This window comes from Blastomyces dermatitidis, assembly GCF_000003525.1.
Source record: "Blastomyces dermatitidis ER-3 genomic scaffold supercont1.12, whole genome shotgun sequence".
Taxonomy (NCBI): Eukaryota; Fungi; Ascomycota; class Eurotiomycetes; order Onygenales; family Ajellomycetaceae; genus Blastomyces; species Blastomyces dermatitidis.
Genome location: NW_025544785.1, coordinates 1,377,222 through 1,399,304, shown reverse-complemented (window position 1 = coordinate 1,399,304; position 22,083 = coordinate 1,377,222). Strand labels below are relative to the sequence as shown.

The 22,083-nt window shown below is 38.2% G+C and overlaps 6 protein-coding genes across 8 annotated transcripts; 1 reads left to right on the top strand and 5 right to left on the bottom strand.

Annotated features, from left to right (window-relative positions):
* Positions 1-9,879: 9,879 nt before the first annotated feature.
* BDCG_08873 (amino acid permease) lies at positions 9,880-12,339 on the bottom strand (the record flags this gene model as incomplete). The annotated part of the gene is made up of 4 exons (XM_045424646.1): positions 9,880-10,594; positions 10,704-11,816; positions 11,888-11,999; positions 12,105-12,339. The coding sequence occupies 4 exons, from the start codon at positions 12,337-12,339 to the stop codon at positions 10,351-10,353; spliced, it is 1,704 nt and encodes a 567-aa protein (XP_045273317.1). The 3' UTR covers positions 9,880-10,350.
* A 1,151-nt stretch (positions 12,340-13,490) lies between these two features.
* BDCG_08872 (diazepam-binding inhibitor (GABA receptor modulator, acyl-CoA-binding protein)) lies at positions 13,491-14,144 on the bottom strand (the record flags this gene model as incomplete). Its single annotated transcript, XM_045424645.1, has 3 exons — positions 13,491-13,643; positions 13,777-13,854; positions 14,055-14,144. The coding sequence occupies 3 exons, from the start codon at positions 14,142-14,144 to the stop codon at positions 13,491-13,493; spliced, it is 321 nt and encodes a 106-aa protein (XP_045273316.1).
* A 432-nt stretch (positions 14,145-14,576) lies between these two features.
* Positions 14,577-16,702, bottom strand: BDCG_08871 (STIP1 likey and U-box containing protein 1). The gene is made up of 3 exons (XM_045424644.1): positions 16,325-16,702; positions 15,696-16,233; positions 14,577-15,576 (listed from the first exon to the last, which is right to left on the bottom strand). The coding sequence occupies exons 1-3, from the start codon at positions 16,405-16,407 to the stop codon at positions 15,343-15,345; spliced, it is 855 nt and encodes a 284-aa protein (XP_045273315.1). The 5' UTR covers positions 16,408-16,702; the 3' UTR covers positions 14,577-15,342.
* Positions 16,703-16,894: 192 nt separating this feature from the next.
* BDCG_08870 lies at positions 16,895-20,877 on the top strand. Of its 3 annotated transcripts, none has more exons than XM_045424641.1 (3): positions 17,231-17,481; positions 17,543-18,568; positions 19,275-20,877. In XM_045424641.1, exon 2 carries the CDS (start codon positions 17,660-17,662, stop codon positions 18,131-18,133), a length of 474 nt encoding a protein of 157 aa, XP_045282711.1. In that variant the 5' UTR covers positions 17,231-17,481; positions 17,543-17,659; the 3' UTR covers positions 18,134-18,568; positions 19,275-20,877. The 3 variants fall into 3 exon arrangements, with proteins under 3 accessions (XP_045282712.1, XP_045282711.1, XP_045282713.1); XM_045424643.1 differs by having other exon boundaries at positions 19,196-19,289; XM_045424642.1 differs by lacking the exon at positions 19,275-20,877 and having other exon boundaries at positions 16,895-17,481; positions 17,543-18,595.
* On the bottom strand, positions 20,694-21,379 carry BDCG_17874 (triosephosphate isomerase (TIM); the record flags this gene model as incomplete). Its single annotated transcript, XM_045426922.1, has 1 exon — positions 20,694-21,379. One exon carries the CDS (start codon positions 21,377-21,379, stop codon positions 21,023-21,025), a length of 357 nt encoding a protein of 118 aa, XP_045282710.1. The 3' UTR covers positions 20,694-21,022.
* Positions 21,380-21,467: 88 nt separating this feature from the next.
* BDCG_17873 (triosephosphate isomerase (TIM)) lies at positions 21,468-21,890 on the bottom strand (the record flags this gene model as incomplete). The annotated part of the gene is made up of 1 exon (XM_045426921.1): positions 21,468-21,890. The coding sequence occupies one exon, from the start codon at positions 21,888-21,890 to the stop codon at positions 21,468-21,470; it is 423 nt and encodes a 140-aa protein (XP_045282709.1).
* Between the last annotated feature and the right edge of the window lie 193 nt (positions 21,891-22,083).

Here is a 22,083-nt window from a genome sequence, read left to right as displayed (position 1 = left end):
ACTATTATATATTTAACTTTTATATTTATCTTTCTATTATAAAATCCTTCTAGTAGTCATCAGTATATATTATATCAAGCTGTAAATGACTAAATAATCATCTGTGAGTACTTATTCTTACATATTCTCTATTCAGCTTGTGAAATCTCTTAATTTACTTATTAAATAAATTTTAAGAACTGATCAGCAGAATCTCTTATTATTATTTTTTAAATAATTTAATTAATTCTTGATTTCAGTGAAATAGAGATCTATTATTATATAAATAATAGTTTTTTCATCTTTTATATCACATAGTCAGACTTGTGAATCAATTTTAAAATAAATTTACAGAAGCTTTTATAAATTATAATTCAATAAATAATTTTAAATAATCATAATTTAAGAAAGTTTTATTTCTGTTTATAAATATTTGTAAAAATCATGTTTAAAGACTTAATTTAAGAGTGTTTACAGATAGTAAATATTTCTTATAAAAAAATAAGTTAGTTTTATAGAAAATGCTTAAAAATATTCTTTATTAAAATTAGTTTATTCACAGATTCAGAGAGTTTCTCTGTTTCAAATATAGAAAATAATATTTTATAAATAAATTATAAATTCTCCGAGATTTCTTTTATAGTAGTTATCTATAATTCAGTTAATTACTTCTGAGTTTCTGCAGTAAAGTTCACAGAGATTGAAATATATAAGTTTTTAATTCTTTCAGTTATAACAGATAGTTACTAACTAATAGAGCTTAAAATATAAAAATAAATACTTTGTAACGTGACGGAACCGAAGCGGTGACTAGTCAGTGGTAACATATAGAGGTAGTTGTTTGAGAAGCTGTATAAGTGAGCTTGACTATCTTGCTTAAATAGCGAGCTTATAGGCTACAGAGTTATTGCAAGAATATCACAGATATAATACTTAGTATGCTAAGAAGATTGTATGAGACATGCAGTAACTCTTGTATATATTTCAGTCAGAGTAAAATGAATCACTGACTTCTTTGATAAGAAGTCAGCATCTAGCTATTCTATATAGATAATGAGCAGATACTCTTCTTTCATTTCATGAGTGAGAATAGTCAGAGTGATACCTCAGTGATATCTTATTATTAAGAAAGAGTAATCTGCTGATCTTATATAGAAGCAGAGTTCTTATACTCATTAATTGAATCTTTCTATGATATATTCAAATGATGTCATAGAGTGATTGAAAACCAGTTCAGATAGAATGAAATCATCTGTATGAAAGTGATAAGTCATATGAAACTGCAGCAGAGTCTTGATACAGTCTGAGAGTGTGATAATATTCTTCTCTTTAAGAGTATAGTCTCTATACTTTCAAGATTACTGAATTAGAAATTATCTTTGTTGTATAGTAACAGTTACTAACTGATTATCAGTATATATACTGTGTATGATACAGAGATGAGTTTTTCTGCTGACTATATAAATCTTTCTTTTCTCATCTTCATTCAATTCAAACACATGATAAGTGAGTTTCTTATATATTGATTTGAAATGTGAAAAATATAGTTAATAAGTGACTTGCAGATCTCTCAATATATTCTGTTCTATATATGAAATTCTCTGCAAAAGTGATGTATTTTTAGAGACAAAGCTAACAGTAGTGATAGGATTTTTTGAAAAGATTCTCTCTCTTTATAAAACATTTTTCTTTCCTCTCTCTCAATTGTAACAGTGAGTGTATGAGAGTATCATTCTTAAAGAATAATAGAGAGCTTATTCTGATGTTTTCTAGTGAATAAATATCTTTGTGATGCAGCGGCAGTCTCTATGACTGTCAAGAAAGCCAGGTTGAAGGCAGAGACAGTGTCAATGAGCTGCAGGAGCACTGCTCTTATTATCACATCTTCTTCTACTTCTCTTACAGTCACAGCAGTTCTGTCAGTCAGTGCATCTGCATTCAGTTCATCTCTCACCTCTCTCACCGTCATTGCGACGCCGCCCTTCCTTTCAGCCAATACAGTAGCATATGACCCTGTGTGATCATTCAGAGAGAAATTCAGAAAGAGCTTGATTTCAGAGACAGTGACTCTGAGAAGCTCAATCTGTAGTTTCTCTCTCACAGCACACTCAATCTCTGCTCAGAATACTGCTGAGTTGAGTCTGCAGAGTTCTGTGATTTCTTCATCTTCTCTCTGTGAGAAGGCTTCAGTGTGATCTCTGACTGACATCACTACTTATCTACACTGTGTTAAGCAGCTGAAGAAGAGAGAGATTTTATATATCTACTTCTTCTCTCACTCTTATTATTTTCATTGCATCTGTAATAATAACTTCTATCTCTCTGTAAGTATTACTTCACAGAAAGATATTATATCAGTTCTGATAAAGAGTCTAGATACTTAAGCAGTACAGAGCAAGAGTCTCAGAGCTTTAAGTATTGATGAATTTTATCAAGACTGAGAAGATTTCTCTTACTCATCTGTAAAAGAAGATGAAAGTGTGAATCTCTGAGATGAAAAAATATCTTAGAATAACTGATCTCAAGAAGAGATCAGTCAGTACTGCTATTAAAAGTACTGTGAAGATTAATCACTAATTAAAGAGAATCTCACTTCAACTGAAGTAGATAACTGAGATACTTTGTAAGTTAATAAGTTAATATTTTATACATTTCTTATACTCTTCTGCAGTGCTGCAGCACTAACTTCTTGACAGATAAAGATATCAGTGTCAGAGACTTTAACAGTGAAGAATGAGTTTGATAGAGATGTAATTATTAATAAGTAGACTCTGAGATTCTCTCTTTTTACTTTTTCAGTGAGCTGCAGTCTCACTAGAATAGCAGCAGTCTGTGAGTCAATTAATAATAATCTTTTTTATTGATTTCAAATATTTCTTCTCTCTAACTATTTCAGGAATTTTACACTTGTGTAGTCTTATTAAACTTCTAAAAATTCTTTGAGAGAAAATAGAAGAAGAGTGCTACAGAGTCTATAAGATATCAGCTTATTACTGTGAGATCATCTCTAAAAAATTCTTTGAGAAAAATAAGAAGTTTTAAACAGTATTTCTTACTCAATGTCTCTGATGTATAATAGAGCAGTCTCTACTAGTCATCTCATAGCTTGTAATCTCTTTCTCAGTATTTTTCAAATGCTTAAGTGATTCTCATAAATTCTCTAATAATGAATAATCTTCTTATTTAATGAGATATTGAAGCTTACTGTAATATATTTACTTATTCAATATTTTCTTTATAAGATATTCAGTATCACTCTCAATCTTAATATTATTTAGTTAAGATAGCTTCATCTCAGAGTATTACTTATAGAGCTTTAAATAGAAAATATAAAAAATAGAATGAATTAATTTTAATTCTGTGAGTAATTTCAACTCATATATCTGCTTACTTATCACTCTTATTATCAGAAAAGATTCTAGTCACTGCTTACTGAGCTTCTTATACAGTCTTATTATCTTGATATTCTTTGCTGAAAGTAGCACTTGATTCTCTATCAAGAACTTCATCAGAAGATGTTTTCAATTATAGTATTTTATCTACTACTTCTAAGCATGATGAATACTTTTCACTGTCTTTTCATAAATTTTGTTCAAAAGTTTCAATCTTACTTTTACTTTTAATACTAAGAGATACTTTATTCTCTGTATCTGTCTGATATTCTGACTATCTATTTCTCTCTTTGAAACATTATCTATGATGTCTCTGAATAACAAAGAATCATATTCATAATAAGCATAGAAAGAAGATATCTTTAAGATTGCATTCTTTATATTGTTATATACAAATTCAGTAGTCAGAAGATGTTTAAGTCAATCATTCTGATAATATAAACAGAATACTTAAAAATGCTGTTCTAGTGTCTGATTCTGATATTCAGTCTGGTCATCAGTCTGCAGATGAAATGCAGTACTGAGAAGACATCTTATTATAAGATAATAGTAAAAAGCTGATTAGTATTTACTGATAAAGAGGAATTCTTGATCTGTTATCAATAATTTCAGAGCACTGTAATCATAAATAATAATATCTAAAAACAGATCAGTCAATTCAGAGACTTTAATCTTTTTATAAGTAGAGATATATCTGATCATCTTTATAAAGCAGTCAATAATGATTAAAATTGAGTTATATTCTTTGACTCTTATCAACTTCAGCAGATTAACTATGAAATTCATTGATAGATTCTGTCATGAGCTCTTTGAAATAGACAGTGATATTAACTCACTGTATTACTTATACTGCAGAATCTTTATTCTTTGATAGATATTATAAGTTTTAATATACTCTTTAACATCTGTTCAGAGCTTGTCTCAAATATATTTATATTTTAGAAGCTTCTCAGTCTTCTCTAATCTGAAGTACTCTGCATGAGAATTATTATAATAAATTCTCAATAACTTCTGACACACTGCTCTGCTATAAGAGATGAAGACTGAACTATTCAGCAGTAGAAGTTCACATTCTTTTAGTTATCAGTGACTTGATTTCTTAGCAGCACTGCTCTGCTCAGAGTCTGTCTCTTTTAAATTCAAATCAGATTCTTTCTTCTTTAACTTCTGAATTCAAGCTGCAGTAGAGATATCTTTCTTCTATAACTTATTAATGAATTTCAAAAGTAGTTAGATTGAAAGATTGTAGACTATTTCATTCTTTATCAATTCAATGATTGTAAGATGTGATATAAGAAGCTTATAATCTTCAGTATCAGTTTCTCACAGAGATCTGAGTTCTCTTTTATCTTCTATACTGAGTCACACAGCTGTCTCTTCAGTGCTGTTTCTGAGCTTTAGAGAATCTCAACTCTCTGCAGTCAGCTTCTTTTACAGTAATGACAGAGATTCTTTTATAGAATTCTTCTCCATATTAATAATATTATAATTGAGTTATCTAGATAGTATATCAGTGAGATTAAGCTGATCTGAATGATATCAGATATAGAAATTATACTCTGAAAGCAGCTTTATTCATCTGACTTGATATTCTGTCAAGCTCTTTGTTATTAAGAAGTAATGCAGATTTGCATAATCAGTGAGAACTTATACTGAATACTTACTACTCTGAAGATAATATCATCAGATTTTAAAGAATTTAACAATTATTAACATCTTCTGATCATGAGTATCATATCTTCTCTGTATGAGTGATAACTTCTTGAAGAAGAAGATCACTGATCTTTATTCACAGTGTCTTATAAACTTTATGAAAAAGTCTTCTCTCACAGACAATTTATTATCTGTTTTCTCAGAAATAATTATTCTCTGATTCTTTCAATATTGAAAGGCCTTCAGTATCAACTGTAAAAAGATTTCATAGATCTCATTCTCAGATACATCAGTCTCACACTGACTGAGTAAGTCAGAATTAAAGTGATTCAGTATTATAATATCTGTGAAAGCTTGTTTCAATTCTACAAACATCTGTATAGTATCTTGAGTGAGAGTAAACAGTTTTATTTTTCTGTCTTTCACACTTCTCTTTAACAGATCTGTAAGAGAGATAGTAATCTGTGAATATGTATAGATGAATCATCTGTAGAAATTTACAAATTCTAGAAACATCTGCATCTTGTAATACATCTGCAGCACTGATCAGTTTTCAATGATAAAGACCTAACTTCTGTTCATCAAAATGCTGTTTATCTCAATAATATAATCTAAGAAATCAATCTTCTGTATGTAGAATGAGCATTTTTCAGTGTTTGTATAGAGTTGATACTGTCTCAAGTGACTTAACACTTCTTAAACATGAATATCATGTTCTTTCTTCATTTTTGAGAAGATTAGAATATCATTCAAGTATACTATACAGAAGACATTGACAAGGCTCTGCAGTGTCTCATTTATATAGATCTGAAAGATGGCTGAAGCATTATAAAGATTAAAAGATAAAACAAGATATTTAAAATTACTGTATTTAATATAAAAAGCTGTTTTTCAAATATCATCTTTGTTAACTCTGATTCTATGATAGATATCTCATATATTAATCTTTGAGAACATCTTTGCTTCAGATAATTGATTGATTATCTCATCAATTAATAATAATAAATAGTGATTCTTAACTGTCATCTTATTAAGATCTCTGTAGTCTATGTATAGACATAGTCTATTATTCTTCTTAAGTATAAAGAGTATAGATATCTCTGCTGAACTCTTTGATAAATATATTCAGTTCTTTGATTACACTTCTTCAAGATATTTACACAGAATATTCAACTTCTTTACAGATAAGTTATAAAGAGATCTGTACAGTGCTGTTACATCATCTTCAAGACAAATCTTATATTATATCTTGATATCAGAAAACTTCACTGCTTCTCTTTCTGAAAAGATATTCTTAAAATCTGTAAAGAGATATTATGTACATCTGTCTTTAATAATAAATACTGCTGCTAATCTTATAGTGAGAGTGATGACTTCTTCATCTATTTTCAAGTCTCAATTATCTGCTACACAGTATATTAACTCAATCTTTTTCTCAAGATTCTTTTAATGAAACTCTTCAAGTTTCTCTATCACTGTCTCTTTATCAGTGAGATGATACTGTCATGTCTGAGTGACTCAGTTAATGAGAGAATTATTTTCTCTCAATCATAGAAGATCTAGAATGATGTTCTCATCTATAATATTAACTATATGAAGAAGCAGACTGCTCTTCTTAAAGATTTTTTCTAAGTCTGTGACTACACACTTCACTTAAATTATGTTAAAATAGTGATATTTTATTTCATCAGTAAATTTCACATAATCTGACAGATCTATCTTCTTTCAATTCTTCATCAAAGAAAAGAAATAAAATATGAAGTTAATATCTATTCTGAAGTTGAGTAGATATCTTACTAGTATCTTCTCATTCAGAGTATATATTATGATTGTAACATGAACTCAGAGATATAAGAATTATCAATTCTTCATTTCTTTCTCTTTATTATCTTTCACAGATACATTTATCAGAAGAGAAGTTAACTTTGAGAAGATATCTTCTTAGTTTCTTCTCTTCTTCAGCTTCTTACAATCACTGATATAGTATTTATCAGCTTTATAGTTAAAACAGAGATCTTTATTAAATCTTTTTTAATATTTCTTTACAGTGAGTGAAGAATCAGAATACTTGAAATTCTTCTTTACTTTCTCTGCACTGAAGCTGTTACAGTGCTGTTTAGATTCTGTTATTAATTACTTAGAAGAGATCTTATTAGTCTTTTTCTCAGAGAATTGATTATTTAAATAGATCTGAGAAGTCAGATTGACAAGCTCAGTACAATTGATTAATAAACTCTGATATTATAATATTATTATTCATATCTTATGAGTCAGCTTTATAAGATAAAGCTGTATTTTTAATTAATCTAAATTATCAGTCAGTTTCTCTTAATATTCTTTAAATCTTGCATTGAAATCAGAAGAATTCTTATTATCTTATTAATATAATAAGTTGAACTGCTATACTGCTGTGAAGCTGTAATTATAATGATCTTTGATTTAATTTAATAGAAAGTTCTTGAATTCTTTCTAAGTTATAATAGTATTGATATACTCAAGCTTTCTCTTCTTAATAGCTCAAGTAGTCACAGAGATGTCTTCAAGAAGATTGACAGTGTATATTACTTATATCTCATAAGTATTATACTGACTTAAGTTAAGACAGAATTTTCATTCAAGAGTATGAATAAAGCTGTGAAATTCAGATAAGATATTTCTCTTATATCTCAGAGAATCTTCAATCTTAATCTCTCTATTTTCATAATAGATGTAGATATGTAGAGACTGTGATAATAGCAGAGCAGTTAAAGAGCTCATATCAAAATATACAGTGAGTTCAGAAATCTCAGATTTCTGTTAGAGTAGAGATGTACATACTCTAGAGAATGATATAGTGTTTCTCTCAGAGAGTGAGATCAGATCAGTCTCAGTATAAGTATATGAGATTATATTAATCTATTAGAGCTTAACTAATTCAAATATATAATCAGATCAAGTGATTCAAATTGTAATATAACAGAACTGAAGCAGTGACTAGTCAGCAGTAATATATAGAGATAGTTATTTAAGAAGCTGTATAAGTGAGCTTGACTATCTTACTTGAATAGTGAGCTCATAGACTACAGAGTTATTGCAAGAATATCACAGATATAATACTTAGTATGCTAAGAAGATTGTATGAGATATACAGTAACTCTTGTGTATATTTCAGTCAGAGTAAAATAAATTACTGACTTTTTTGATAAGAAGTCAGTATCTAGTTATTCTATATAAACAATGAGTGAATACTCTTCTCTTCTTTTATAAGTGAGAATAGTCAGAGTAATACCTCAGTGACATCTCATTGCTAAGAAAGAGTAATCTGCTGATCTTATATAGAAGTGAGGTTCTTATACTCATCAATCAGATCTTTCTATAATATATTCAAATGATGTCATAGAGCAGTTGAAAACTGGTTCAGATGAGATGAAATCATCTGCATGAAAGTAATAAGCTGTGTGAAACTGTAGTGAGGCCTTGACACGGTCTGAAAGTGTGACATACTTATAAATAATTATTTGAAAATTTACAGTTTGATGTGATATATACTGATAATTATTAAAAGTATTCATAGTAGAAAAATAAATGTAGAAATTAAATGTATAATAATATTCAAGCTGAGTTATAAATAGTAATTATAAACTTCAGTTTATATAGTTATATGTAATCAAGAGCTACTAACTTTATTAATTACATAAGAGATGAAAATAGTGTTAAGAGTCCCGCGGTTGGTCGGCCCTTCTACCAGCAGACGCTGGTGATGATTGAGCTCTTTTGTCTCAGTAGTCTACAGGTTATGAGACTGTTGAGCATGAGCCCCGCTGTGGTCAACATACATGGATTCAATTCCAGAATGAACTTAAAAATTCCTAACAAATACTCTTGAACATTTTAACAGTGTCAAGAGACATCTCAGAAGTGTGCTCTAGAAGTCTCATGAGCTCTAGAACTGACTGAGTCCATTATTAAAAAGAAGCCATTGTGAGGAGGTCACTGAAGAGAGCCACTGAGAAGAAGTATTGTACTCTGTGGTAGCTGGTCTGAGAGGGAGTGTTGAGAGTCCCGTGGTTGGTCGGCCCTTCTATCAGCAGGCGCTGGTGGTGATTGAGCTCTTTTGCCTCAGTAGCCTACAAATAGAAGTAAAGAATCTGTAAGAAGCAGAATTTCTTACATTTAAAACAGTAAAGATTTCATTAAATTTAATATATATTAATCAGATAGTAATTAATACTCTGTATAATTTTATTAATAATGAAATTATTAAGTTGAAATATCATATTAATGATAAAAATAAGACAGATATGTATTTAAATGATTTTTAATTAAGAAAGATATATATTGAATAATAATTAAATAATTTTAAAGAAATGTAAATGTTTTGATTTTTTTATAATGTTTTACTATTAATTTTCAGATAAATACTGAGAAAATTCTGTTTTTATAAGTAATACATCTGTCACAATAACTAATTATTTCTAGCAAGTATTTATTAGAGAGTGTTACTGCTGAAAAGAGTTTTAAACTGGCAAAAATAACAATAATACACATAATTGATTTATTCAGAATATCACTATATAGCCTGTACAAGTTTAAAAAAAATAAAAATAAAAATAAAAATAATATATATATATATATATAAATTGGAGATAGCAAGAATAGATTTCTTGCCAAAATAAAAAATGAAGAGAAGAAATGTGGTGATTAAATATCAGTTCTAGTTAAATTTTTTTTTCTTGAATTTGTTTGGTATTTTGTTTCTTACAAGTTAGTTACCACTCATCTTCAAGTGCAGTATACAAAACCCGAAGATTTATTATGCGGTGGTTTGTTTCCCCCAGTTTGTACGCAGAAATTACGAAAAGCACATCGAAAAGGGTCAATTCGGCATTTTCTCTATTTGTTTCACCTGTTTTTTTTTTTTTTTTGCTTTGTGAATTGAGTGTATAGATGTCCTATCCCGCTATTATTTCTGAAGGAGTGGTGGTGGGCGGGATTTGAAGGAGCATTTAAAATAAACCAATCATTTCCTTGGGAGGAAAGCAATGGACCCGAAATATAGGAGGTGCTGCTCCCTTCATCCTTTCAAAAATAAAGACACAGGTATCGCCCCCCCAATACAGGTTGATATTCAGCCCCACGTGTGGATGCGAGGCATAAGCGTGGAGAGGAAAAGAAAAGTGAGGAGATATACATACCCTCTTTCTATAACCTCCATGAACTCTCTCGAAATCCTTCTATCCATCCATAAATTTTCTCCCTCCCCTTTTCCATAGCCATATGGTATGAAATAACCATATATGCCTTCAATAAATGAAACAAGTTGTTGGAACAGACGAAACGAAGCCTATCACTTTACCTGAAGATTCTCAACATCATTCCCTGAAGCAGAGGAGGTGCTCTTGTTCTCGGTACTCCTCAGATCGGCTACAATACTTGCAACGACGGGCTCCTCTTCCCCGTGCAACTGCGGGCGATGCTCGATGTTGACTTTAGGGCCTTTGAACCACTTATGCGCATCGATGAACCACCAGATGGTTATTAGGAACATTGGGCCACCGTATGCGATACAGGTCCAGTTCATGTCCTTGAGGCTGATTCGTGACAGTGGAAGTGGGTCAGTGTGTATAGGCGGATTGGAGAATTTAAGGGGAAATGGAGGGAGAAAAAGTGAATTAATGTGCAGCTAGGGTAGACACTCACGTCAGTTCCGATCCAGTCGTTGCCGGAAGACACAAAATCGGAATCATCAATATGACAAACAAAACTCCCGCAGCTCCTATGGGGGTGCTATATTTCCCCAGGTTCCAGGGTCCTGGCCGAAAACGGTCTTTCACAACCAGAACTCGAATGCCAATTGGGATAGCGAAGGCGGTAAATGAAGCGATGGCTCCAATAGAAAATAGAGCGCCAATGGCAATATCTCCCGCCAATATGAGCAGACAAGATAATATCCCAATGACACAGTTGAACCAGACGGCATTGACGGGTGTGTGGGTGTACGGGTTTACTTTTTTCCAGATATTGGATAACGGAAAGCAGTCGTCACGAGCATATGCATATGTAACGCGGGAAGCGGCAATCATGCATGCCTGGCCCATTGAGAAGCAGCAGATAATTGTCAGGGCGAGGATGGCAACTGCTAGTTTATGGGGCATGACTTGGAACAAGTACGACGCCCACGGCTGGTCTAGGTCCGATTCCAGCACTGCTGTAATATCTGTAACTGTATAGGCAACGACAAGTTGGAGGAACCATCCCATAAGCCCACCAAAGCTGGAAGTGATTACGATGGCGCGGGGACATGCGACGTTCGCATTCGAACATTCCTCGCTCAAATGGAATGGGGAATCATATCCCGACATCGCCCAGATGACGCTGACGAAAGACATTAGGACTGAGAGGCCTTTCGGATATGAGGTGCCGTCGTATATATTTCCCCAGACCTCTGAGGGTGAGGAAAACCTGGGAGAGTTAGTCGTTCCTATGGGAATGGCAATGAGGACGATCACAAGGGCGATGATGTTGAAGACCGACCCGTACGAATTTAAGTGGGCAATCCATTTCGTCGGCATGCTACTAAGAACCGCATGAAAAATCATTATCAAGGTCGTGAGTAAGAACGTTTGATACTCCGTCGGGATGTAGTCTGGCTTATTGATCGAGACTGCAGCCAAAGTCATGGCTGCTGTGGCATAGTCCACAGATGGAGCTCCCATTACCTGGGCTATCCAGCTGGACCATCCTGTAATCCAAGCAGCGAAAGGGCCGTACATGGGCGGTGCTAGAACTGCTGCTGCATAGTAAAGGCCACCACTAGAGCGGTAGTTTAAGGTTAGTTAACCTGATATTGAACTTAGCAAAGCTTGAAGAATGAGCTACTTTACCTTGTGGGCATTGCAGAGCAGAGTTCAGCCATACTCATGGCAACACATTGGATAAAAGCCATTGCGATAAGCCAGCCCCAGACCATTCCCGCGGTACCCGCATATCCCATACCTGCAGTTAATTCTAATTAGATCACCAACACATGGGCCTTAAATGTCCGGGCTTTAAAGCATCATCCTCTTCCTGAACTAGGGAATGGGATCGGGATGATCATACCGTACCATAGCGTACTAGCAAACGATGGCAAAAGTCCAAGAACTGAAAAACTGACACAGAAAGTGGTCCAGAGGGAAAACTCGCGCTTGAACTCCTGTTTATATCCTAGAGAAACAATGACACGTTCATCAGCATCCATTGAATGGTCTGTGATAGGGATGTCGCCTTCAGGGAGCGCAGAAATGACCTGTGCCCTATCGGCTTCGGAGAACCGTTGGGGTTTGCTAGTGGCCATGATTCCTATGAAGATAGAGATAGGAATTTATGAGATGGTTGAATCGAGCCATATGGTGTGTTTTTATGCACTTCTCAGAGCTGGGGGATATATGCAAAAACGTGGCAAAGACTGTGAGCCTCCGTAATCCTATGCCCCATTGCCAAATGTCGACATAGTGGTCGCACAAACGACATAGAGGATGTAACATTAGTAATTAATTATCCAGAATCTCGCAGTTGCAACTGGTGTCTCTCACTGAAGCACTCTGATTAGATAGAAGCATATAAGCAGACCCATCTGAGCTTCCAATACGCGGAAAGTGATAAAACCTAGCATCCATCCTACAGCGCCTGCATATCATTTTTTTTCTATTATCAAATACCAATTGTAGAGTACCATCAGTAATAGTATCCGTAGATAATGGTGCTCCGTAGATCCCGTTGATGAGGACTCACCGGACGAGGTTGAGTTGACAAGTTATTAATAACAGATCACTGAATATGTCAGCTCCAGCGTCTGAAATGAAATCTCATGCCTTTGTCCCAACTTCCCACAACTTATTATCTATAGCAATTCACCCTGAAATCCTAATCAGGAAGTTAATATCTCATTCTCTTGGACTCATCTCTTTCGCACATGTAGTGGCTAATGAAACGAAATAAACCCTCAATTCAATGCCAAGGTGATGAACACTCCCAAGGAGAGCAGATTTGTTTCAGCCGAAAGGGCATGTCTCCCCAGAAGTGAACAGGGTTGACAGAATCCATATGTCACGATCGCTCCTAAGGGGTGCTAGCAAGCTCATGGCCAACCACATATCTAGACCACAGGTTAAGGACAATGACTAGACAGCGAATATTAATTAGGCTTCCGGAACACGTTGGAAACCTAATCATTGTTAAGGATTTTCAACTAACGTCATGTTGCTAAAGGGACCAGGGTGAAGATGTAGTGGTAAATGCAATAAAGTTACCTAAAATTGTTAAACTCAACTCTCGAAACCCGATCCCACATCGAATACGCATGCCTCATTTAACAAGTATTGAAAGTCACTGCCTCTGCGCCTAAGGAAAGGATCATGACATAGCGTCTACTAGGTAGTTGCTTCCCAAGAATGTCCCGCAAGTTGCTAGAAAACATCCAATCAATTTCTAGTGGATAACTCTTGTCTACTTCCCTCCAACCTGCTCCGGCTCCTTCCCCTCGTCATATCCGTACTTCTCCTTGAGCTTCTCGATGAGTTCGACGTACTGCTTTTGTGCATCTTCGGAGGAGAGGCCCTCATCAGCGACCTTTTTCCAGGAGTTGTATTTGTATTTGCCCTAGGAGATTGAAAGACGGGTAGAAGAGAAAGAATCTGTTAGCATCTTTATTGTCCTAGTTTTTATCCAAACCTAAAGCACGGCACGTATATGAGATAAAAACCAAACCCCAGCCTCCTCATTAACCACATACCTTAAAGTCAAAAGTTCCAGGCTTGGGAGCCTCTTCAAAGGGAGGTTCTTGGGTTCCTTGCTTGAAAAGTGCGTACAGCTATTTGAAACAGGTAGACGTCACAAGTTAGCCAGAAGAGTCGTACGCTATTAACCTGCATCCCTCGTCTCTTCCACTCCTTTGTTATGTTCACCCTCTTTCCTCCCCCAGGGTGGGGGGCGGGGGGCGGGGGGCGGGAGAAGACGATTCTCCATCGAACAAAACCCGATACCGCAAACGTATGAATTAAGAAAACAAACCTCCAACAAGTCGTCATCGCTGGGCTTTGTGGACAGTTTCCGGCTCGCCTCAACGGCGGCTTCGAACTCGGGAGACTTTGACACTGCCATTATTTTTTAATGTTGAAGTGGTATTAAGGGGGGTGAGGAACAAGGAAGCTGCGGTAAGACGAGAAAAGAGATTTCGTAAAGGAACTCCGTCTCTTGTTCCTTTCGAAGTAGCAGAGCAAGGTAGTAACAATATATGTCTTCCTGCGTTAGGGGTCAGGTTAGTTTCGATCTGCAGTATTAAACCCCAGGTTGGTGTATATTTGCAGCTGGTGTTGTTCAAGTGATGACAATGTTGATCATGCCAGTAGATCAGAGCAAGGTCTGCATTTGCATGCACGGGGAAACAGAATGATTTGTGCCAGTCACACTCACAATTAGCTGTTTTATTTTAAGAAGAAAAAACCAAGTCAAAGTTTCAACTATTTGATATCATTGGGAATGAAAGCAACTTCGTTGAGCGCTTTCTGGAGGGGAAAGTCCTCAAGGTTGGGGCGCGGAGCGGGGCAGTCAGCTGAGTAAGCCGGGACTTTTCAATGGGATGAGGTCATATCACCCAGGCGCCCTTTATATATGTATGTACATATAGGGATAAGGATTGGAATTAATTGATTACGCGGAGAGTGGATTTAGTTTCCTCTGTACTGGATAATGGAAAGCAGAAGAGAAATGAGCAATATTTTGCTTCATTCGTTCGAGAAGCTTGAGTAAGAATAGGGAGGTCAGGCTTTTTACGTCATGGTTCATTCATTCATCATTGTTCATAAAAAGACGAATTGAAAAAAGAAGAAAGGGAAAGAAAGCGAAAAGAAAGGATATCTGGGAGCGTATGAGTAATACCAAAAACCGCAAGCGCTAGAATATTATTCTATCAAACAACCATAACCGTCGTTATACGCCAAATGATGCTAGGAAAGCACAAGCACGCTTGTGCCAAAGGTAAATATAAGGGGAAAGAATAATCACGGTTATTCGTAGACCATGTAAAGGGGGGAAATGGAGAAAAGTTAAAAGGAAGCTGCTGAATTTCCGAATTGTTGGAATACAATAGGGAGTGTTAGATTTTTAAAATCGATGACCACCAGGGAGGTGAGCCAGCATTCCAAAAGCAGATTTTTCCAGTACTTGCAATTTCCCGTAAAGAATAGAAAAAGGAAATGAATCTAGGTATCGTACCAATGTTAAAGAATATGATATCATGCTGCTGCAGTAGAAAAAAAGAAAAAGTAAAAAGTAAAATCGTTTCAAAAGTGTGTCACGCTCACCAGTCAACGGCCCAGCCGTTTTTGGCCAAGAAATCATCACAAGCGGCTTTTAGGGCATAGTTTGGCCGGATATCGTTGATAGTCATGGGTACCCGGGTAATGGGGTCCACGGGGGAGTGCTGGATATGTTTTAGGATGCTAGTGCGTTCGAAAGAGTGGCCTGATGGGGTGACGACAGGATCGTGCATTATTTCAAATGAGATGCTGTCTATGAGATAATCAGGGACGACCTAGGATGGAAAAAAATGAGTTTAAGAACTAAGTTTGAAAATGAACTTCGAGGTAGCGAAAGTAGAATCTCCCGGGGAAAAGGGATAAAAATAAATAGGGCATGAATATATATACATACCCGTTCCTTCATATCCTCACCCACCGAGGCAGCAAACACATCCCTCATAATATTCAATCTCTTCTGTGTGTCGTCCAACAAATCCTTCTTATCCTCTTCGAACCCGATCTGCCCAATCTCCCCGGCGGCCAATCTCGCGCGCAACTCGGCTAGTTCCTTTTCATAATCGGCCTGAAGTAACTCCTCCCATTTCCTCAATGCCTCATTCTGATCCCGTAATCGCGTTGTCTCCTTTGCCGCCCATATAGCTTGCTTGGCGTGCAGTATGACCTTCGATAGCGGTTCCGCATTTGGGTTCTTCGTTTCTATACTAGCCTTGTAAGCCGCCAGGGCCACATCGCGGGCTTCAGTTGGCCGTTGGAGGCCGAGAAGGGATTGGGAGAGGTAGTAGTTTGATTTGATGGCGGCGGGGTTCTTTGGACCGTAGAGATCTATAGCGATGCGCGCATCATGTTCAGCGCCCTCCCACTTTTCGAGCTTGATTCGGACTAGGGCGCGGTTATTGTAGAAAGAAGGGTCGTTGGAATTCTTCTGAATGCTGCATGAAAGCACATATCAATTTAGAACCAATACATCTGCAGTAAATAGGCGAGGGTATCCATCTCTTAGAAGAATTAAGGGGAGCGTACGCTTGCGAGTAGAGGTCTTCAGCCCCGGAGAAATCACCATCCTTAAAGCGCGCATTGCCTTTGGCTTTCAGCTCATATGCCATTTGGTTCTTTGTGGTGTCAAGAGGAAAGGAAGTCTATCCGACAGTCATGCACTGGGATGCCTTCCTCGAACCCTCGAATGTCTCGAAGTACTATGTATAAAATAATGAATGTAGATAATACAACTAAAGGTTAGCAGCTACCGAGGTGAAGACAAATGAGTGCTTAGGCATGTCCACAGAGTGTAACTTCCCACAAAACAAACAGAATGTTGAAAATGAGTGGCCAAGAACAGACAGTGCTATGATGGCAAAATTTAAACAATGAATGTTGTTTTTGAGGGGCCTTTGATATCTCATTCCATAGAACCTTTGGAAGCATTTGGAAGCTCAGAACCGCCTGGCTAGTCCTGGGTTGACTATATCAGCTGCTGCTTTAAGAATACCGCATTTGTCAGCCCGGTATGCTTGAAGCGGCATTATATTAGTTTGAAATTGGTAATTCTCATCTGTACTGTTCCTTCCCACTTCAAGCTAGGCGTTCGATATACCTCTCCCGGGCTTATTTGCTCTATTCCTGCGTCATGAGGACTGAAGCTGCCAACAGTGGTTTAATCACTTATCGCCATGCCGTATATAATGCCAGATTAAGGAGAAACCAGCACATACGACGGCTGACTTTGATCCCGCGCGGCCCCAGAGTACCGTACCGAGGAATATCCTGCCGAGCCATAGTTGGATTAGAGACATTAGTGGAGGCTTGCAAGTAAAGGAGAGATCTTCAAGAGAAGAGTAGCGAGAGTAGCGAGAGGCGCTGCTTTTAGTAGATACACCATGCACCTTAGTTGAGCAATCTCTGACTCAAAATCTTAAAAAAATCTTTATGATAGGCTGCAGTACGTAAATATCACCAATCTAAGCGTAGGGCTGGGTGCAGATTGCCTGCCCTTGGCGCAACAGTAACGTTATCTTGTCTGCGTGCAAAACCAACCCGGCAGCTAGAGATAGAAATCAACACCACTTCCCCTCACAACTGAGTAGCCAGCTGTCTCCCATTCAACTACTACTACAGCGACAAAAAGCCAGGCATAAGTGGCACACGATTAAACATGAACTCGGACCCATTCACTCCCAAAGGTATTATTAATGCCTTCCTACTCAAATTTTTGCAAAGATAGCTTTGATAACCACCAATTAGATGGCTACGGACAAGTGATCTTTGCTGGATACTTCCCCGAATTTCCCAGAATCATCCGCCTCGATGAGCACAGAGTACTGAAATCCGCAACTCACTGACAGCTCTGAAACTGAAGCTATGGAATTCATCGCTACCAACACCACAATCCCAGTCCCAAAAGTCTACGAGACTAGATGGTCCGGCAACAGAACCAGGCTTTCTCAAATAGTCATGGAATATATACCTGGGGAATCACTTGATACAGCATGGGGGAAGCTCACGCACGACCAGAGAATGTCTGTCTGCCACCAACTCCGCGGCTATCTCTCCCAGCTCCAAAACCTAACAAGCAAGACAAAACGCATTGAGGCCGCGAATGGTGGGCCAATAACCGCTGGGCTTCGATTTCCTCGTCGGGGTGGCCCCTTTGACTCTAAGAAAGAGCTTAATGACTTCCTTGTTGAGAAAAATGGTAATGAATATCTGTTCGTCTTCAGGCGCTACGCGAGAGCCGCGATGTCAGATGACCATGAAATCCATTTTGCGCACGGCGATTTCTCGCCGCGCAATATCATGGTTGAAAATGGTATGGTCAAGGCGGTTTTGGACTGAGATAGAGCAGGTTGGTACCCTGAGTATTGGGACCAGAATAGGATGCTTACTGAAAACCCTGGGATAAAAGATTATAACCCCTATCTCAAACATATTATTCCCTTCAAGTACGCGCAGGAGATTGTAACAATGGGATATCTATCGCACATTTCAGGCGATGGGTAGGCGATGGATGTGTTTTGAATTTTCAGATTTTTTTCGACGTCTTATACGAAGTATTGCCACTAGACTACATGTATTTAAATGCTTTGTTTCAACATGAAAAATAGCCGGTTCAAGACATGGGGAAGAGAGGGGAAGCAGTAAGAGCAGGCCGCTATTATGCTAACTATATCAATGTGCCCCTTTTTTTTACCTCCAAACATTTTACAGGCACACCCATGAAACATCAGAAATCCGAAATTTCATTCCTAACAGCGCAATGCAGCCTAGTATGTGAGTGAACATTCCCTTTAAGGGCCTGTTCGGTGCGTCCGTACTTTTTGAACGCAATAGTGGATCTCATTAAAAATAGTGTATTTACCAATTATTTAGTAGCAAGCCGGCGTTGCGCCACCTTGATGATCTTTGCTGATAATATTCTTCTGTAGGATGGGATGGAGAAAGAAGGAGCTTACAAAACACATTCTTTTTGAACAGAGTCCAGAGTCTATTCAAAAAGAATGTGTTTTTGTAAGCTTCTTCCTAACCAATATTAGTTAACTGTCTCCACTATGAACACTATTCTACACTATATTGCCTCTAAAAGCGCTATTCTACATCATCACACATCATTGAAGTTAAATATGGCTTATTCATAAGATCTTGACAAAAGATGCAAGTACGGCCGCTCAATCCACTGAACACCTGGCCTTTTTCATCTGTACTTTGTAAAAAGCAGCTGTATTATTAGTACAGACGCTCTGCCCACTGAACAGTCATGAGATTGGGGCCGTACTTTTTAAAAAAAGTGGAGATCCGTACAAAAAGAACGAGTACACACGGACGCACCGAACAGGCCCTTAGTAAGTGCCTTGTTTGTGTTAATAGATCAATAAATATGCACTAGCTGAAATATTCTAGTTACCACTAATGCTAGAGAAGCTCTTTGCATAGCCTTTTGATCAAGGCTTGGGTACATTCCACAGTATTAATTCATCAGCTGTTGTTTCCCCATGTAACTCCTTGCATGGTGGTAGGGAAGTGCTGGCATGACTCGATATGTCATCAACATCAGCGCAAAGCGCTGTTTCACCCATAATTGTTTCATCGCACGGAGACTTCCCAGCCAAACCTCAATTAACAAGGCCAGGCTCCCAACATCGTGTGGGGCCGTTGGAGATCAACCTTTCAATCCAGCATCTTGGCTATCTTGAGACACATCGGCGCTCCCGATTCCGCTCTTCCACCTGAGATCAACAAGAAACGTTCCCCGGAATAAGGCTGGCGCTTATTTGGGAAACCGGTTGGATGTTCTTTTGGACTGATAACACTTCCTACCACTTTATCAGTCCATTGGAGAGCGCGATATCACTCTTGCTCGTTGTCTCTGCTTTCATCTCCATTTTTGTAACCTCCCCTGAAATGGAAGATATCTTTAGACTTGGAAATCCCTGGGCAATCTGACCAGACTCGGAAACTATTGGATATCAGTGTTCACCGTTGCTGGCCTAGAATAAAATAGAAAAAGACCTAGGCTCCGCTCGGTGGTAGCACCTTTCTATTTTCCTTTTGCACATATCCAGATGGGAGAATGTAAAGAGACGCTTGTCCCTGCATGATGTTGTTCCAAAAACAGCCCTTGCAACCCAAGAACTCTCCGCCGTCAAGAATTAGTCCTTTCGACTCGCTCAATCACTACATTCAGTCAGAACACCATCCGCACTCCGCAAGAAAACTATTTTCTCCGTATCACCCACACTGTCCGTCCGTAGAAACATCGGAATGCCTGCTGCTTCTCCTTCTCATCCTACTGTTACCATTGTTACCATCCATGCCTATCGCGGACCATTGTAATGTACACCGACGAGAAATCCAGCTATCACGCGTCCCTGTTTGTGAATGAAGTCAACGAAATACTAGGAACCCTCATCCACGCCACAAATTTCGACGACTCCTGGAAAGTTGAAATGAGGCTAGGCTACAACCCCACCACACTCTCAACTTAGTCGGGAGGGTGCCAGTTTGTAGTCTACCCCTGCATCCAGGTTTGGTTTTGGGGATCCTTCAGCAAGTGCCCATTGTAAATGCCTTGGAATGGAATTGTCAACACTTGGGTGGGGATGCGCTTCAGGCTATGGTAACCCGTCGACTTATCACTCAGCAAGTGAGGTCAGATGTTGTCGATCAGATGGTGGATTTTATTCTTCAGGGGCCGGACGATGCGATTTAGAAGAGGGTGTTTATTACTGCAAGGTTGATAAACTAGAATGAATAGGTATGTATATTAAGTAGGTATACCTATTGAAGGAGCAAATCCTGTTGAAGGCCTATATATGTTGAAGAAACGTATTTATTGAAGGAAGTTCTCTCATGGTTTGCTCCTGTGCTTTGATTTGCTTGGTGCACAATCTCGTCTTTCTTCCCCCTTTGTCTATTTTCTCCTTTTTGGCTTTTTTGTTTGATCTTACTACGAATTCATTACTATGGAACCGACATCCATGTAGTTATATATTCAAGGCATCTCTCCTTCTAAGAAATAACTAAGAAATAACTACGATGTTAAAATCGATTCAACTCATAAGGCATGCACCTCACCACTTACAATATCTATATATAATTAAGAACATTTGACCCCCTTCTGAAAAATAGATATTAGTCAGAACTTTCAATGGAAGGGCTCATTCGTTTGTGATAACATGGTCACTATGTCAATAAGCTATATCTACTACTCAAATCACGAGAGCCCTTCTATAACGTCTCCTCTACTTCCCTAACCACCTTACGCACCCCATCAACCTCATGCGCAAACCTCCCCAAAAACATCCCATCAACAACCTTCCCCAACCCACCCTCCCCCCACAACCCAGGCCCTGCACTCCCTCCATACAAAATCCTCACCTCCCCCTCCCTCCCACTCCCACCCACAACCTCTCTAATCCCACCCACAACACCAGCAACATGCTCCACGCTCGCCGGCACCGGCTTCCCAATCGCCCAGACAGGCTCATACGCAAAAATCAGCGGCGCATAGCTCGGCGCCGCCGCCAGCACCGCCTGAACCTGCACCATGCACTCAGCAACGGCGTTTCGGACCGCGTCTGCCATCACGGGGCCTGGGGCAGCAATTTCGCCCACGCAGACAAGCGGGATCATACCCTGGGCGCTCACGGCGGCCGCCTTGCGCCCCACGTGCTCAATCGGTCTCGTGAAAGAGGGCGCGCCGCTCCGCGGGCCCGAGTTCAACTAGCGAGACGTGGAGGGATTGCAGACATGATGGTGAGACTTCGCCTGTGTAAGGGCCTAGGGGTTGCCAGAAGCAGTCTTGGGCGCCGAGGAGGAAGGGGGGTGGTTGTTGATGTTGTTGTTGGCCTTTTTGGCTTGGTTGCTGTAGTTCGGGGAAGTGAGATTGGAGGATTTCGGAGCAAGGGTATATGGTGAGGAAGTCTGGGATTAGGGCGAGGAGGAGCTTCGAGCGGTTTTCTGGGCGGAGGATTTCGTTTTGGGGGTCTAGGAGGTCGCGGAGATAGGTGATTGTGCGAGGAGGGGTGAAGTACATTTTGAGAGATATTATGAGAAGGGTTTTGGGTAGGAGGGGGTATGAAGGTCTAGCCTCCATTTTCGCAGAACTTTTGTTTCTTGAAGGAAGGATGATAGGTGGATAAAGATGGTCTATTGCTTCGTCTTCTTCTTCAGTTCTCTCCTATATCTTTGTATTAGGGAGGAACAGTTGGTTCTATCTGGATGACCGGGCGTTTGAGTCTTCTCTTCCGTAAGATTATTTTTTTTGAGCAGCAGTTAATTATTAGATA

Bases quoted from the DNA above. Each gene is read 5' to 3' on its own strand.
- BDCG_08871 (XM_045424644.1), bottom strand. From the start codon at position 16,407: ATGGCATATGAGCTGAAAGCCAAAGGCAATGCGCGCTTTAAGGATGGT. The intron at 16,234-16,324 runs GTACGCTCCCCT...GCTTTCATGCAG, and splicing joins GAAGACCTCTACTCGCAAGC to CATTCAGAAGAATTCCAACG. The intron at 15,577-15,695 runs GTATGTATATAT...TTTCCATCCTAG, and splicing joins GTGAGGATATGAAGGAACGG to GTCGTCCCTGATTATCTCAT.
- BDCG_08870 (XM_045424641.1), top strand. From the start codon at position 17,660: ATGGAATTCATCGCTACCAACACCACAATCCCAGTCCCAAAAGTCTAC.